Source organism: Fundulus heteroclitus, chromosome 9 (assembly GCF_011125445.2).
Source record: "Fundulus heteroclitus isolate FHET01 chromosome 9, MU-UCD_Fhet_4.1, whole genome shotgun sequence".
In the NCBI taxonomy this organism is placed as follows: Eukaryota; Metazoa; Chordata; class Actinopteri; order Cyprinodontiformes; family Fundulidae; genus Fundulus; species Fundulus heteroclitus.
In genome coordinates this window covers 2335412-2354427 of record NC_046369.1, presented here as the reverse complement: position 1 = coordinate 2354427, position 19016 = coordinate 2335412, and the positions used below count along the sequence as shown (strand labels likewise).

The 19016-nt window shown below is 40.8% G+C and overlaps 1 protein-coding gene across 3 annotated transcripts in view; it reads left to right on the top strand.

The window, feature by feature from the left end:
- bcar3 (BCAR3 adaptor protein, NSP family member) overlaps nucleotides 1–19016 on the top strand; it is a 103588-nt gene that overhangs the window by 19416 nt on the left and 65156 nt on the right. The window contains exon 3 of one of the 3 annotated variants that reach the window (XM_036140821.1): nucleotides 529–643. In XM_036140821.1, the coding sequence (XP_035996714.1) occupies nucleotides 529–643 (115 nt within the window). The other 2 variants (XM_036140823.1, XM_036140822.1) reach the window with 2 other exon arrangements.

The window sequence follows — 19016 nt, the reverse complement described above, 5'->3', positions numbered from 1 at the left end:
CATTTGTAAACTGTCTGAATATTTTTAATATTTGTTTTTAAAGTGATGGCTTCTTCCTTTCTGAGTGGCCTTTTAGCCCTCACCAGGAGTGGGCCAACTCTTTTTACAATGAATGTAGCTTTTGTGCTTTGGTTGCATGTAATTGTTTGAACAGATGCATGCAGCGTTTGGATCATCTTAACCAAAGATGATCCAAACTTGTGGAGATCCACATTTCCTTTCCCGTTTCTTTTGATTTGTTTTCCGTCATGTCAGACGAGGAAACCTGACGTTGCATTAGTGTACGCCGACCTGAGGATGGGAAGAAAATCAGAAAGTCTCCTAAAAATCCCACATTATTACTCCGGCATACAGACCGACCTAAAAAAAGAGCAATTTATCCGTCTATTCGCTGACTAAGCCATGCAGGGTCATGAAGCAGCAGTTTAGTTTGATTTAATAAGAGAAGAGGGTTGTGCTTCAGATGCTGTGTATGTGAATATCTGATGTCAGCTGTCTAAGATGATCTTACTCTGCGATGCTTTCCAGGATCTGCTCCACCTCTCAGAGTATGACCTCCTGGAGCTCGGCGTCCACAATCACCTCCATCGCCTGCACCTCCTGACTTCCCTGCACCTCCTCCAGGAGCGAGAGAAGAGGAGAGGTACTCGGTTTATCTTTCTACGGACGGCAACCAAGTTATTGTTGCTTCCATCCAGTTTGGAGTCCCTGTCTGCCCCGAGAGTAGACGGGCAGATGGAGAGATACAGTGTCGCCGTCATGTGAAGACGTGCCTAAGCCTCAGGACACACACACACACACACACACACACACACACACACACACACACACACACACACACACACACACCTATAAAAGTGATTAAACCCAGCAGGACTGCAGGCTTCAGCATTCCTCTGTCTTCTAACTCGCAGCTTTCGGCGACACGCAGAGAGACGGACGGCTTTGTTTGCGCCGTCTCCATGTCGTCCCAGTGACTGAGTCACGTGTGACGCCGCTGTACGCTGGATTGTTAACGCTTAATCTTTCGGGTCAACAACACAGCTGTTGGCAAAACGAGATTTAAAGGCTGCCACCGACCCAAATGAGCAACGCGCATCAAAACGATGCAGTGGTTTCGCCTCAGAAGCCACGGCATCTTCCACGGATGCGTTGGATGTTTTTCAGAGGTCACATTTCCCCGTCGTTCAACCCAGCAAGTCACCGACATGACTTATAAAAACCCAACAAAAATAAGCGTCACGCTGCGGTAGATCTAAATTCCTGATTTGAAATCGGTTTGAGTGACCGTTAGTTTGGTCAGATTCAGTTTGTCAGCGTCACTCTCCTCTTTTTTAGGGAGGAAGTGTTCAGGGAGGAGTGAAACTAGGAGGCTGGAAGAAGTCGACTAGTTGAGATCTAAAACGCTCAGAGACAGGAGATACTAGGTGTAGGAGATGCTTTGAGCTTCCTGTGAGGTCCTTCTGCAGCAGAGCTCAGCAGCTCGGGTCCTTTTGATCCAGTTCTAGAAACCTTATCAAGAAGGAAACTTTTTAATCTCGTCTTAAAAGAGAAATCCTGTCAGCCTCCCAAACCGGAGCAGGGAACTTAACTTGGGGAATAAAAAATAAATCAAGTTTAGATTTCATCAATGATTATAGTGAGCAACATTTCTACTTCTTTAACCAGAGCTTTTCTTACAGATGCAGGACTGAAAATCAGGATTTTTACACTTTGCATTGCAGGAAGCACAATTTCCCCCCTCCATTCTTCGTGTGCCAGGTACTGTCCTCGTTGGCAGGGATTAAAATACTGCCGTCCAATTAGAGAGGATTCTGTAACAGCAATGACAGGGTAAAAAAAAAAAAAAAACATCAGAACCCGCTCCTACATGCTCACACTAAACTCATATTTCAGGCATTTTGCTTTTTAGGTTGTTTACTTTCCGCTGTTGCTACAATTTTGAAACCAATCTCTGCATATCACATTTAAAGGATCAACTGGAAGGATATTTCTAAGAAAGGTTTCAAAACACCAAATGAAGTAGAATTGATGTTTCACAGGCTTTAGTTCAGCTCATTTATTTATTTATCTTTTTTGCTTTATTAGATTTTATGCTGGGACTATTTCATGTTCAATGGACACTGAAATGGGAAGGTAAAAGAAGGAACAAAGCAGCGAAACAGATGAGACGTAATGCTAAAAGTGAGAAAAAGGTGAAAGAGAAAGAGAGGAAAGGGAAAGAGCAATATAACATCCTGAGTCTGCTTCTACACCTGCAAAGAGAGATATAAAAAGAACAGCAGAACCAGCTGATAAACTATTACAGGTACAAACAACCAACATCTTGATACATCACTAAAGAATATACAGTATTATTTAATACGTCATGTATGAAGTGACAGCTGAAGATAATAACAGGAGTTTTCTGCAGTTCTGTAGTTCAGCGAATATTAACCCAAAATACCAGCAGTAGGAACAAATCAGACACAATTTAATAGAAACAGAGTTTTCTTTCGTCCTCTAATTTTCATCATGACCTGAACCGTTTTAGCTGGATGTGTGATGCCGCGATAATTTTTATTTTTTTAACTATTGGAGCGCACCTTTCATGCCAGTTTTACACAATTTCAAATCTTTGATGTTTCAAAATCCTTAAAGGTGTCTCATTATCAGTATCTCGTTGCGCCCCGCCGGTCGCCTTCATGCCACAGGACGGTGCCGGTCAAAGTGTCTGCAGAGTCGTGCGTTTGTGAACCTGCAGACAGGTGATTAGGTTTGCATCAAAGCTTTTAGTTCACAGATGCTTATCGCATATCTTTGGAAATTTCTGCCCCACTACAATCAACACTCTGCATCCATAACTACTTTTAAAACTGACTTAAAAACTTATCTTTTTAGACAGGCATACTCTATATGATTTAAAAAATTTAATTTAATTGTATGGATCCCATCCTTTCTCCTGTTCTTTTTTTATTTTATTCCTGCTCTTTGTTGACTCAATGTTTATTGGATTGAGTCTTTTATTGTTGATTCTGTAAGGTGACCTTGAGTGTTGAGAAAGGCGTCTATAATTTTTATTATTATTATTATTATTATTATTATTATTATTATTATTATTATTATGCATCTCAGCAAATAACCAATTATCCGTTTGTTTTTATTGTTGGACCACAGCCCTCATCATCATCATGTTCCTAAACTGTTGGTTCCAGCATTCGACTGTAAAAATAAATAAAAACTTTGCCAAAGCATTTTGAAAGTCCTTTTCAGCAAACACCCATCTGTGTGGACATGATCTGCAAACCCACATGGAGCTCAAGCTCCAGACGATTCGCAGGTCGTGTAAAAACAAGTTTGTGCTTCGCCTTGAGTTTATCTTTGTTTTTACTCGCGGTGATGTTTTATCCCTCAACCTTTTACATACTGTCCACGCAGGAGGAAATGGGTCGATCTCGGCATTATCAGCATGACCTAGAGTTAATACTGGGTGTACTATCAAAATGGTGCTTTGCTCCGTCTGGGCGTATCGGTAACACAAGCTCTGCCGTCATCGTTCAGATGTCGTCTCTCGTATCGCTCACAGCAGAATTTCTGTCTCCTTGGATAAAACTCGTTTAAACAGGAACAGATCGTCAAAATATCCAAATTCTCTTTGGTTTTGTTTAATGTCAGCTGGTAAGGCTTGGTATTTAGATTCTATTTTAAAGCTTGTTGTGAAATTTGTGCTGTTGCCAGTTTTTGATGTTTACAGGACAGCTGACGACGTGGCTCGCTCTAACAGAACATGTTGCATCGTGATCAGCTTAGATGCCTGTGCAGATTCTCACTTATCCGGGTCGGGACAACAGCAAGCAGACCGGACTTTTGCTCAGTTCTTTCTCAAAATGTTTCGACGCCTATCCAGGAGTCTTTGTCAGTTCTGGAGGCTCAGACAACCTGCTGTTGTAGCGCTGCTGTTTTTTAAGCACATGGAGGCCCATCCTCCTAGGCTCATTCTAGATCAGATGCTAATCAACCCACCGTCACGGTCCTGGGTCGTTAGGAGCTGCTGCTTGGTGTAAATGGAGGTCTTGGTTACCTGAATCATGAAGATATGCTGATGTAATCTCTCTGGAATGAGTTGGATGACTGAGCTGTAAACACTGGGGAGCTGGAAGCTCAGTACTCCTCCTCTGTTCAGTAAATGCTTTGCTCTTTGAACCAAGATGGCTTCTTTCACCCCTCTTTCAAACCGTCTGTTTTCCCGGTCCTACATCTGGACATCATTGTCGTCTAAAGTGTGTCCTTTGCTCCTGAGGTTCAGGTGGACTGCTGAGTCCTGTCCTGAGGTGCTGGCAGCACATAATAATAAATTACTTTGACTAGGAAACTGCTTTGTAGATTCATTATTTTATCATTTGATCTGGTACTACATTAAAGGTGATAAAAGTAGAGCCACTGCTTTAATCCTGTATCACGGTTAACACTAAAATGTTTCTTTCCACTTTTGACTTGACTCATTGATAGTATGGGTCATAACACAATCTAGCTGATTTTGTGCAGAAATTATGTTTTTTCTTAGTAAACTTGGAGCTTAGTCATTGACGAGGGTTTCAGCTGCTCTCTCTGCATCTTTCTGTCTGGAGACATCTGAGTTTGGATATCCCAACATTTTTATCTGGCATGAATGCAAGTCACCTCTTCATATTTACTTACAATCCAGAATACAGTTTCTGTTGGTATCTGCTGCTACAGTTTAATTTCAATTCACTTCAAAAATAATCTATTAATCCCACAGGGAAATCAAACTTAAAGCAACAATAAGGAATAATGACTCCTAGTGGTTAAAATTGGAACAATGCATACAAAATGCCTTTCTCAAAGACCAGACATTTACTCAGCAGTCCATTGTTGCGTTTTACTTCCACAGGACAGGTATACGATGCTGTATTCTGTTCTATTTCTGGTCCGCTTCTTATGTTAGAAGGCTGCTGCTCTTTTGCCAACATAAAACACCAAATGCTGCGCTCTGTTTTAGGAACCCTGGGTACTCCCATATGATTGGCTGAGGAACCAGGAAGTAAACACAGGCTATGCTCTGAACCGAAGCATTTCTGGACCGTACCTCTAGGTTTGAAATGAGGGAAAACTTGACTAAGACATTGTTGATGGAGAGGAAAGATTGTTTATGGGGAATGTTACTAACATCCCAGGAGAGAAATCATAATGATTTAGGTTGATCTTACAGTAAATATCTTACTTATAGCTCCTTTAAGTTTATAAAGAATTGGAAAACAAAGCTAATATGTAGAAGCTATTCAGATCATCACCTAAACTTTTATCTTAAATCACAGGGTTTAAACTCTGATTTAATAATGTGATTAAGTTAAAGTACGACTCCACAGGGATGCATTTGTTGACCCTGTTGTCCTGAGTTTGAATTCCTCCCTGGGGTTTCTCTGCATGAACTTTCCATGTTCTCCCTGTGCGGGTTCTTTCCATTCCCTCTGGCTTCCTCCTGCAGTCCAAGAAAACACGACTGTTTGGGAAAGTTGTTACTCTAAATCACCTTCAGGTATTAGTGTGTCCGTAAATGGTTGTTGGACTGGCAGCCTCTTTAGGTGTGCCCCAGCTCTTCCACAGTGACTGTAGGGGATTGGCACAAGTCACTCCAGTTATAGGATAAGTGGACGGAAGGATGAAAGTACCTGTTTGATTACACTAGAAAGTATTCTCTCTCCTCTCATGTACATTAAGAAATTTAAAGTTACTTAAACAAGCTTTCGGATTACCCTCCATGTTGCAGGTAAAAGCAGGTTTGAGAGGGGGGGGGGGCACTTTTTGAAATGAGAAGAGCCTCATCAAATTAGATTTTTATTTTTTTTTTCCCCAGGTGAGGACAAGCTTGCACAAGCACAAGAAATTGCTTTGATACTTTCGGTTCAAGACATTGTACATGTAAACGGCATGTACAAGCTTTGACTTTTGTACAAAGTATCGCAAAATGTAATTAGGTGACTAATAAGTTCTGGTGTGCAGCTTTTTCCTATTTGCTTCAGGCTGCATGTTGCATCTTTTAAAATTGTAAATAAATGGACATGCGTTACCAAGCAGATTTTTGGAATTTATTATTATTGTGCAGTTTAAGTTTATTTATGGGAACAGATGTATGACAACATAAACAAACTAAGAACACAGCCGTCCCATGTGTTCATGGTGGTGAGCTAATTGGCCTGGTTTTTAATTAGCCAGGATTTGGTTTGTTTTGTAAAAAATGTTGAACCTGACTACAGACTTTAAGCTCACACTGCAAAAACGGAACTAAAAATAAGTAAAATTTTCTTAAAATCGGTGTATCTGTCCTTGATTTGAGCAGGTAAATAAGATGATCTGCCAATAGAATAAGATTTTTGCACTTAAAATAGGAACAATTCATCTCCATCATCTTATTTCAAGTGCAGGATGTCTAATTATCTTAATTTAGGGGTCAAAATACTAATTCCATAAGCAAATGATCATATTTACCTGCTCAGATCAAGGACAAAAACACTGTTTAAGAACATTTTGCTTATTTTTAGATCCGTTTTTGCAGTGCAGTTCCAGAGCCCAGTACGTCTCACAGAGTGAAAACTTTGGGCAAAAGGAGTGGCGGCTGCAGCTAGCTCAAGCCCTGCAGTTTATTTATACACTTAGTGGTTTTAAATCGATAACATTAGTTAAATCTAAAATACAGTATACGGAAATCTGATTGGCTTTAGGTGTGAAACCTTCAAGGTCAGATTGTAAAGCGTTTCCATTTGTCCGTCTAATTGTTGTTGATTAACTGTTGATAGTGATGCGCCACAATCATTTTCCCCAGATCAGACTTAGTTACCCTCAACAAGACGAAACACATTTTCTGACGGCATTTTTCCTTTTTCCGTGAAAGAATGAGCAGCATCGCTATTCCACGCCGTGTTTACGTCACGCCATTAGATCGGAGACGTGCACGCGGGGACACAAGCATGCGTCTGTATACAGATCCTTCAGAAAGGAAAGGCGGTGGAGGAGGAGGAGGAGAGGGAGGAAGGAGGAGAGGACTCCCAGGAATGAGGGGGAGAGGAAAGAAAGACAGGCGGGGTTAGTGGATGATATCAGGGTGAGAATGTTGTGTGCAGAGTTTATATCGTCCTCTGAGGGATCAGAGCAGCTGTTGACAACCTGAATACAAACTGTTAAAACTGATGTTACACAGCGCTGAAGATAACCCCGTTAGTTTCATGGCTAGACGGACATCTTGTGCCTGGGGTGGTATTGTTGGACAATATTTGCAAATGAGTGTTCAGGCTGGACACCCTGCTTTGACTGGTTGTAGAAATATTAAATGAGCATGAAGTGCAGCAAATGTTTTTTTTTTTTTTTTTTTGGCATGCCAAGATCCAATATAACAGAAACACTTTGGTTTCAAATGTTAGGATATCAACGAGGTCAAGTGGAACGAGCTGTTTATCCCAGAACTGCATGGCACACTTAGATAGCACTGACCCAAAAGATTGGCATATATAAGATTAATTTTAAATATTATGGGTGGGCAAAGCTTTGTGTTGTGACCAGCCACTTTGACATGGAAACCGGACTGAAAACATCAAATTGTTCAGTGACATCCACATAAATACAGACTGGAAGAACCACAGTGCTGGTCCTGTTGAACCTCAGTGCAGCATTTTACACTATTGACTATAATATATATTATTAAACTGACAGGAGAGCTGGGTCGGACTCTCTGGTACAGCACTCAATTGGTTCAAATCCTACCTAAAGAACAGGGATTTCTTTGTGTCAATAGGTAATTTTTCATCAGAGCCAACAAAAGTTACATGCGGGGTACCCCAAAGTTCAATCCTGGGATCTCTTCTATCGAATATCTATATGCCCACAAGCTGAGGTAATGACAAGAAACAAGATTAATTACCATATCTACGCAGATGATACTTAGCTCTACGTTAAGATGTCACCAGGTTACTCTGAACAGATGCTTAAAACGAATCCATGCATAGATGTGCCAAAACTTTCTCCCGCTGAGCAGAAGCAAAACTTAAGCTATCTTTGGATCTAAAAAGGAACAAATTAGAGTCAGCATGCAGCTTTAGTTATTACAGCTAAAAACTAGTGATCAGGCCTGAAATCTGAGTGTAGTGATGGACTCAGACATGAACCTTCAAGGTGACATAAAGACCGTCACAAAGTCAGCCTTCTAGCACCTGAAGAACATTTCCAGGATTAAACGACTGATGAGACCAATGAGATCTAGAGAAACTCATTCATGCGTTTATCTTTAGTCGCATTGATTCCTGCAACGGTGTTTTCACAGGTCTGCCCAAAAAATCAGTCAACAACAGCAGCTGATCCAGAACGCTGCTGCTCGCGTTCTCACTAAAACCAGGAAGATGGAGAACATCGACCCGGTTCTAAAGTCCAGTGGCTCCCTGTATCTCAGAGAATAGACTTTAAAATACTTCTGTTAGTCTATAAATCCCTGAACGGCTTAGCACCAAAATACATTAAAGACCTGTTGTCTCTGTATCAATCCTCCAGACCACTCAGATCTTCTGGTTCTGGTCTACTCTGCAGAACCAGACATGGAGCAGCAGCTGCTATGCTCCACAAATCTGAAACAAACTTGCAAAAAACTGCAAATCAGCCGAAATACTTAAAACCCACCTGTTTAGAGTTGCTTTTGGATCACAATAACAGGACCATTAACCAACATATTTGATATTTTCTCAATTTAATGTTTGTTACTGGTCTCACAACCTGTGACTGTTTCAATGTGCTTATCTTGTTTTTATGTTTTCATGATGTAAAGCACTCTGGACTGCCTTGCTACTGAAATGTGCTACACATAAACTGGACTTTACTTCTTAGAATTTTCTAGTAAAAATATAGCAAATCTATATATAATCTGTCAATTTGACTCAATTTATTGGTAGTAGGATTTTGAGATTGTATTTTTTTGGTGTGGGGCCCTGCATCACATTCAAAACAGCAACATTATTTTTATTTGTTTATTTATAAACAAACGTTTGCAACAAAAAAATCCCACACCTCTGAAGTTTCAAAACTTTTATAAATTCAAACTCTATAACGTAAAAAACACAAGCTAAAACCCTAATAAATATTATTTTGGGCTATAAGTCAAATATCCATTACAATAAGATCAGAAAAACCTTCATAGTCACACAGTGGGAAAAATTCAGGCATGACGGTGGCAAAGAAACAAGATAGTTACACACCAGATCAGGTTTTCTAAACTTTCAGCTTGTAACTCCCAAAATAACAGCGCTAGAGACTGGCGACCCTGTTTTGGTGAGAGCGTTTGGTTTTCTTTTTTTCTTTTATTTGTCTAGAGTTGTAAAATTAAATAAAGAATAAAGTAATATCTCTAAGGGAGAGCCCAGACACACTAAGGAGAAAACTAATTTCGGCCGCTTGTATCCGGGCACTCTACCCTTTTCAATCAAGATAAAACTGTTTCACCAGTGGTATATCTGTGACTGTCTCTGTTTGAACTGAATTTAAGTCTTTTTCTTCAAGTCTCATTCCTCAGGTTTGTAATCATATACCCATCTATGGTGCACAGGGACCCAGAGCTTCTCGTAAGGAGTGTGTTGTTCCTTTGCCAACAACTCGATAAGAGCTTTCACCATAACGACCCGTCAGTCACTTCTGAAGGCCTTTACTCCCCCTCTGCCGCATCCTAACGACCGCCACCTCTCCTTTTTTTTGTTTTGTGTATTTTGGGAAGGCCCAGGTGATTCAGGAGAAGATTACAGATCACACCTCTGACTCAGTGTGCAGCTTCTTGGAAATACCACCCTCAGAGATACAAAAGGTGCCTGGAATGAGCACGTTCCACTGTGAAATTTAGCAGAGGTTGACTCAGAGTGAGGAAAAAATGAAAATCAAGTTCAGATGCACAATCCTTTACCTCTTAATTTCAATTCCAGCTTCAGATAGTTTTTTTTTTTTACTGTGGCTCAGTAAGAAGGATAGTCTTCTTGCAATCTAAAAGTTGTGGGTTTGATTTCACCTTCCTCCTGAAACATGTCACTGTACCCATGGGCAAGTTATCTGCATACCGTTGTATGAATGTGTAGTCAGTGCAACATGTACGGCTGTAGTGTAAAGTGCTTTGAGTTGTCAGTATGGCTAGAAAAGTGCTATATAATATCAGTCCATTTTCCATTCTAAATAGCACTAATATCTCAAAAGTTTTTTTTTAAATAAACAGATTTAAATTATTTTGTTTTAAATTATTTCCTCATTATCCGACCAAAAACGTCATTCAGCTGCAAGCATAATGTTTGATATTTGTCATTCTAAGAATCCTAATGACATGATATCTGATCGTGTCTGAGAAGAAGCAGGATTTATCAAACATTTTAAATTTCATTTAAATCAAATAAACTAAAATTACTTTTGTTAACAAGCGAAAGGTAATTTATTTTAAATATTTACCTTTTTAGGTGCTTTATTTCTTGCCAGTGTCTCAGCACACCAGCGTTTTTTCTGTTTCCGTTGATGCATCTACATGTAAACATTCTAATTATGTTCTCTGCGCACACAACACTAGTGGTACGTTAAAAACTGTGTAATTTCCCTACTACGCCACTAGTAGGCGGTATGACTGAACAATTCCTGCTTAAAAAGGCAACACCTCCAACTTCTCCACCAGTACCACCTCAGCAGTTCGCTGCGGGTCGACTTGCTTTTTGGCCTTTTCCTTTAGCAACTGTTAGATGGAACGGTTATTATTTCAGCACCTGCTCGTAGGCTGTTCCAACAGTTCGAGTCACACTGAAAATGCAACAGCAGAAGGCCGTTGGTTACTGATTGGTTAGGGGACGTTGTCACTACTAGTCACCACATATTTTATTAACTAATATCTTCAACCGTTAAATCATTTTGTGCTGGGCTTATTGTGTCTGGGCACTGTAGCAAGCTAGCATAGGGTAGGGTTAGTATTTGGTGGCATTAGCTAGCGTTAGCATTAGCTAGCATTAGCTTACCTTCACATGTCCTTTAGGTCATATTGTTCCGTTTGACACCACATGGCTTTTCTCTCTTTCCTGTACATCTCCCAGGTGCTTCATCTGGCTTCCCACAGCCTTCCCTCGTACTCCCCTTTTACTCTGAGTCTGAAACGGCCATAAACGGAGCAGCAGTCTAGGCTGTTGTAGTGTTGCCGCATCTACAAATCACATCACTTCGGACTGTGGGACCAGCTTGCTAATAAAGATCTCGCCCCCGTTGAGATGCTACTCAATTATAATGAAAAATCAATTAAACTGTGTTGAACTGACATGACCTGTCCCAACCTGAATGGGAATGGAAAAGAAGCATTATCGTACTGAGCATTCATTTTCTTTTTTTGTGTGTGTGAAAACTGCAATCCAGAATAAAATTTTGACTAGGAAGAGATGTTACGTCCGGCCTGTGCTTTTAACAGATGTAATTCGTATTAGTAAAAAGACTCGGGCTACATTCACACTGCAGGCCTTGATGCTCAACTCTGTTTTGTTGCTAAAATCCGATTTCTTTTTATGTGGCCGTTCATACTACTATTAAATGCGGCTGTCAGAAAGCGACAGAAGGAGACGATAAATGGCAGCACGCTTTTTACGGAAGTAATGGTGAATGTAATGTTTGGAAAGATTTTTTTTTTTTTTTTAAACGCAGATACCGGCTGGAATCTCTCCTTGTTGTTATTATTATTATTATTATTATTATTATTATTAGAAGGCTATTAAGCAATAGGAGCCCTGCTCCCCAAGGGTGATGGGTTAAAACCAGAGAACAAATTTCGTTGTAATGTATGTTTCAATGTATGTTTCAATGACAATAAAGATGATATTACTATTACTAAATTACTTATAATATTAAGACCACACCATAGCAAGATGAAGGTAAGAAGAAAGCAGCACAGCTGTTAACAATAGTCCTTTATGGAGCGCTCTGCTACTGCTGTGTATGGATGTGTAGTTAGAGACAGGAGAGAAACGTCAAAGACGGATAAAATGTGACATGATTGTTCAGACAGCGGACACTTTGAAAAATAGTATCCAAATTAGTACTGTACCACATATGAAAGTGGCACAGATCAGTTTCTTGGGGGGTGAAAAGATCGGAATTGGGCTGTTCACACCGTCATGAAAAAGATGGACATGGGTCACATATGGGCAAAAAAATCTGATTTGGGCCACATTTCCCTGCAGCGTGAACGTAGCCTCAGAGAACCGATCTTGATTGAGTGCAGCATCAATGAGGATTTGGTTAATAGAGGAAATAGATTTACTTAATTGTTAGGGAAAAGGCGGGCACTCACTAAACAGGCTGGTGTATCTCCAGTGTCATCTAATACCGAAGAATCTACCTGTAGCTGTTTCCCTAGTCCAAGTCAAACTCAGCTGGGCTTTTTAACACATTTAGAGCACAATTACTCTATATTTCACTTTAAAGGTCACAAGTATACAGTGCATGCTTTATGGTGATATGCTCAATCAGTCATTGTATAGAAATTAAGTACTTACCCCGCCTTACAACAGAACCACACACCGGAAACATTTGCATCTATACCCCACGTAAAATTAGGTAATTTTTCTTCTTAATCAAAAGGTAAAATAAAGATAAATGGGGAAAAGATCATTATTGTAAATCCCCTGACAGAAGAGACTTACCTTCTTATTGCAACAGCAATAGGAGTGATGATAAAGTACATTTGAAACACCCGCCGCCTTATTGGCTGTAAATCACACAAAGACCCCCAAAAAGCAAGTAGTGCTTTAAAAATGTGAACACATTTCCTAATGACATGGACAAAAAAAAATGTTTAATAATGCGAACATTTTCCAATCTTACCTTCAGTTTTGCAGGTTTGCACAAATAAAATCATCCCAGAATGACTAATGCTTATCCTGCGGTAACGTGCAGCGAGGGGAGGCAGCTTCTCACCCATCAACATAAGTAAAATACTAACAGTGATAAGTGAAAACCCATTTGTCCAATTGACTGTTCTATAAATTTGTTTTCAGTATGGCTTCAGCATTTTTATGATCAAAATTGCAGAACTATTGCTTTTCCTGTTACGAGACATATTCATGGAGAAGGATAGGCGCATGGACTCCATTTACAAATAAAGGTTAGATCATACACAATTTCAATTTTAATTAAAAAAAATGTATTTAAAAAAGCGGTCAGGCCCCAAAAAATCTTTAAGAGATCAAATTTGACCTTAAATATTCTTCCGTGTCTCTTGCTGTTTTATGGTTGAACAATATTAAATTTATCATTGAAATCTTTTAAAAGAACTAAATGCTTCAGTTCAGGTCAAAACTGAAATATAAGTCTCTATTTTGGTTCCTATATTTTTAAATCGGATTCTAGAGGCGTCGGTGCTTCACTGGTCATGAACTTCACTGAATGTTACTGTTATAATGATAATTGAAATGATAATTGCCCATCCTAGACTTTTAGCAGGCAGCAGTAGTCTGCAACTGAAGGAGGGCAGCAGAAGGGTCAACGCTTATGTTTATCCTCAGATTATGTCAAAGAAATCTATAACTTTTTAATTCCTAATTTTCCATCCCTTCTTCTTTATTATGTGTCACATGGAGACAGACGCTTGTGGGTGTTTTTCCTTTGCCTTTGCTCAAGTACTGTTATTACAGAATTTGGTATTTAAGCAATCCTGTGTTTGCAAAGTAACAAACCAAGAAAACTCATATGGCAACTTTTTTAGATGCAAAGTAAATGGCTATACCCATCTAATAATGTCCACTGCACTGAGTGCTTGATATACGCTTTGTATATCTGATTTAGTAAGATTGTTGAGTGCAAATTCAAAGTGACAAGTGGGTTGCAGACAGATTCCATTACTAAAGCTAAAATCAAGCCAGGGATGAGATCCTGTCAGTCACACCTTCATCCTGGTATCAAGCTTCATATAGTTAAGTCCTGAATTAGCAGATTTACATTTTAAATGGATTTGATTCAATCAAAAAGTTTGCTTCCAATTTTTATTTCCATTTTAATAAAAGGAATAGAAATTGCATTTATTGTCCCTCGGTGGGGAAATCCGGATGTACCAGCAGCAAAGTAAAACGCCAATAGAAGTATTCAGACTCACACAAATGTAAAAAATATAAAATGTAAGCGACTGAAGTAAAAGCAAATTTACAACATGTCCAAAGATTATTTGGGCCACCTCTGAGTAATTAATAGAAAAATCTTTACTGGCATTACAGCGACCTCACCTTCTTTTAATCGTGGACCAGCTTTTTACATGTCGCCACTTTTTTGGTTACAGAGTACATAGTTTGGAAGGCCTCCATGCCAGCACCCTAATCTTTAGCTCAACATAGATCGAGATTCTGGCCTGACCACGTCAAAAATATTTACTTCCAGTCAGAAGAAACATGTTGATGAAATCAAAAGATTTGCTTTTTACCTAAAACCTTCCAGAGGTATGAATAACTTTGGGCTTGATTCTATCTGAGCTTTCTGCTGCTTTTACATAGTTTGACCACCGGGTGGCACTGCAAAAGGCGAGCGCATAAAAACCTGATATTATTTTTTTATCAATTACAATGGCAGGATCCTGAAGTCGCGTTTTCTGCGTGCAGTAAACATCGGCCCCCCCTCACAGACTCTCACTGGCACTTTGTTGGATTTTTGACAGAAAACCACCATTTTTACAGCCCTGACTCACCTTGGTGTCGGGCAATAATGTAGCCCGTCTGCTGAACATCTGATCTACTTGTATGACAGCTTGTTTCTGTGTGAGAGTGGCCTAAGTGGGTCAGGAGATCATCTTTAGTTGTCGTTGCAGCAGGATGGGTTTGGTGCATTGTCTGCAGGAAAAGCCTTTGCACACACATGCACGTGTCTGCGTGTTATCCACGCCAGACAAAGGAACAGGAGGACAAAGGCAGGAGAGAGTTGTCCTGAGGGTTGTCAGCAAAGAATCACACTCTAAAGACAGGGAAAGCTCTTTTTTTTATTTTTATTTCCCTTACACATGAGAGACGTTAAAAGACGCGTTCAATAAGACTTTGACCTGTAACGGTGAGCTGATTTCTGTTTGAGCCAATGTTGAGTAGCTAAACCTCGTTAGTCTTGAGAGCAGCAAAGTTCCCCAGACGTGTCCCAGCCTCGCACACAGATCGGCTTGTTTTGTCCCCTTCGCCCCTCTTTGCAAACAGCAACACCGAGTCGCTCTCAAACCTTCTGTTAGCACCAAGCCGGCTGATGGTGTTTGTGCAACAGGCGCTAAACAGAAAGAACTTTTGCACGAAATGCGAGGCCGTGCAGGAAACGCGCCCGGGGAGGAGGCCGGTGGATGTAAAGAGGGGGGGGGAGGCAGGGATGGTGGTGGGAGTCTGGGTCAGTGCTGGGAGGCGAGCGTTTGGGTTGATAAGACGCAATTCTGCCAGAACAGAACGGAGGAAAACTCCTCCCAGGCGCAGAGGAGCAGGAGGAGGGGCTGGATGCTCGCCGACCTCTCCCCGGAGAGAGGAGGCGGAGGGAAGGGCTTGAGATTGTGCTGCGCTACTTGTTGTGGCCCGTCTGGAGGAGTGCGAGTGTGAGCGGACTTTCTGCCGGTCAGTGACTCAGTTCTGCAAAGCATGAGGAGGAATAAGCTCGGAGGAAGTGCACAAGACTAAGAGCAGCGATCCGGCATTAGAGACGACCCTCACAGGTAATTCTGACTGGCATGTGTGCACAGGAATGATTTAATGTTGGTGCTGACAGCAATACCCCCACCTGATGTAGCAATCTCTGCCGGAGCGCTCCTCACTGCGTGCATTTCTGCGGCGTTGCTCTTGTAAACATGAGATTTCATTGCATGCATGTGACTCTGACTCTCCGGTGAGCGACTTGCAGTGAGTGAGTTATATTTACTCTGGGAGTTTTGTGAGCAGCAAGCTGCCATCCCCAGGCGATGGGTGTTAACTGTGGTCGCTGAGATCGTTAGCTGTAATCGTTGAAATCCCAGCAGGGCATAATTACATGAGATATGACGGATAAGGTCAACAGCCCGGCTCCTGTCTTCAGTTTCCTGTCAGAGCGCATTACCTCTGTAGCTGTTTGTTTAACGCTGGCACAAGACGTCGATTTCAGGTTCATCTCTTTCTGCAGTTGCTGACTTTTTTTTTTAATCTGATTTAACTTTTTGCCCAAACCCGCAGCAGAAATGCGACGTACTTAACCAGACGGGGGTTCCCCCACTTGCACGGAGGTTTACTGACAGGTTGATGGAGTGGCGCTCCAACTCCAGCGCTGACCCTCCAGCTTTGAGACGACGTCTTTCAGCCGGCGGGCTCCAGGTCAGATGACGACACAGGCAGACGTCGCGCTGCTGCGAGCCGCGTTTTGGCTGCAGACGTTAGTCAGTGTCGCGTCTCAAACTACGGCATCAGATCCAGCATTAGAAGGATGCTGAAACGCTCTGCTTTTATAATGCTTGTTTACTTGCTGTGGCAGTTGTTTGTTTTTTTTCTGTCTGGGAGGAGATGTGGTTGCATGAATCCAAATCCAGCAGGGAGGGTTCTTAGTTATTTTTGTTTATTTGAAATGGGCTGAATTTTATCCTGCTTTTCTGGTCATACCAACCACTCAGAGCATTTTCATCGATATGATCAGCGGGCAACTTTGGGTTAAGTGCCTTGCACCAGCAAGCTGGAATCTTACTTCCAACTTTTGGATCGCGAGACAGCTAGCCTTCCTGTTTTACTGGAATTGAGTTATGTGAAGAGTCGAGGGCTTCTATTATAATTCATCCCCAAAATTCATGAAAATGTTGAACTACGGTGAGAAATAAGCTCGGATTAACGACATGGATTAGTTTATTCTCAGGTAGAAAGTGGAAGAAGAAAGAGATGAAAGAGGAATGTGTATGAACAAAGTGGGGGAACAAATTGGATTATATTTAATTGAACTCTTGCCATTTCACTTGTTGTTTTTGTTTTATCTTTTTTACTTATTTTATTTCTCATGCTCTTTATGTGTTTTCATTTAGCACTTACCTGTTTTACTATGTAGTGCTTTGGGATTTGTATAAATATAAAGTGCATTACAAATCCAATGTAGTATTATTAAATATTATTATTGTTATTGTTATTGTTGCTGTCCATAACCAGAAACCCTCGTCCAGTCGGTGGCGGGGATAACCAGCACGGGTTTAGATCAGCTGCATATTTTATAGTAAATACTGAAAACGCCTGAATTCTTGGTTCTGTTAAAGCCAGACTTTGAAGTTCAAAGGGAATTTCTAGTTAAACAGTTTATTTTTTTTGCTTTTGCTACTATAGGCTAATCATCCTTTAAACCTGATGTTATATTTTTACCCAAACATGGAAGCGGTGTCTTTTCTTCAAACGTCCAACTAGCATGAAAACGGGTGCAGGTCTGTTTGTCTCATTTTGTGAATGATTTTAGGATTTTTTTTATACCTTTTTTTAATTTCAGCCCAGGGGATGTTTTGAATGCTGCATGAAGGCTGATGGTTTAAATTAGTTTTCACACCCTACACCATGGAAAGGGTACCAGCATCATTATTTTAGGTCATAATCTCCTGTGGTTAAGAGTCAACTGGCTCAAATGGGACGCCACAAGAACCACAATCAACGTGACATAAAATCTTTAGAAAGTATTATTAAGTTAACTTGTAACACGTTTGGACGTACATGTCTTTATTTTAGGTCCCAAACAGAAACACAAACTACTGCAGATGGAAACTAAGCAGAGGCCGAATGAAACTTGTAATTTTTTAACTCCATCTGCTCATTTTTCTACCCAGGGTGTTTGGAGACATGGTGGCTCTGTCTATGTATGAGAACTGAAAGGATTGTTTAGGGTTTGTGGAGACAGTGGAAAAGATACAATGATAGTTTTGGTGTGTTTTTAGCTTTATCTGTCTTTGCATGTCAATCTCTGATCCATTGCACCCTTCTCATAATGTCCTTTTTATGAAGGAAAACAAAGACTAAAGCTTTGACTACCAAAGTCGACTGCTAGTTCTGACCTCAGCAAGCATGTGTTGAAAAGTTAAGATAGAAAAAGAAATAAAGGTTTTCTGTTTCAGTTCTGTATTTCTGGTTCCTGATAAACAGCCAATCAGTGCAATCTACATAGAGCAACCCAAGGATCTCCTCTACTTTTCTTTTTAATCTACCATTTTGCATGCACGCATTGAACGCACAACCATTTTCAGACTATTTCACTGGAAACTATTATAGTCACATTTTATTTATCGGTCCATTTTGTTGAGGAACAAGCAGAAGCTGTTCTGTTCCGAAAATGGGGTCCATGTAAGTATTTATGTATGTATGATTGTGACTTACTAGCGTGAAGTGGGGTTATGTCACATTTAACCCCCCAATGAGTTCACACACTGAGTGAAGTTAGGTGTTAATGTGTGAGAAAGGGAGCGAGATGGACAAGCCAACAAAGATTTTAGAAGCATTAAATGGCAGCTACTGCTGTGGGATTTAATACCGACCTCATTAACATGTCCCCCCCCCCCCCACACACACACACACACACACACACACACACACACATACATACATACATGCTGGTGGGCCCACGCACAGAAGAGCGCAGTAGGACACCTCTCTCTCCCACTTTAACAAAGACTTGCTCTGCACAGCGGTCATGTGACAGTCGTTCCCATTGTTCACTTCTGGCCAGGGGTGGTTTTCCTAATGTGTGTGTGTGTGCGTGTGTGTGTGTGTTACAGCAGGAAAACTCTTTAAGCCGGCGAGAGGAAGCTGCTCGTTCCCAAACATGTTGTTTGCATTCGTCCTCTCCATTGTGTGTAATGACAGACCGGCGCTGCAGCCGTCCTTTTCATCTGAACGCCTGCGATTGTGTCGGAGCCATGAGCCGCCTTGATGATCATTTTTGTATCTTCACAGCCGAGCATGCTCTTAACACCCGCAGCTGGTTCGTATGAATTAAATGGGAAGAAGCAAGCTGTTCATAAACGCCACTTTGGGGGCTTAAGGAAAGTTCTC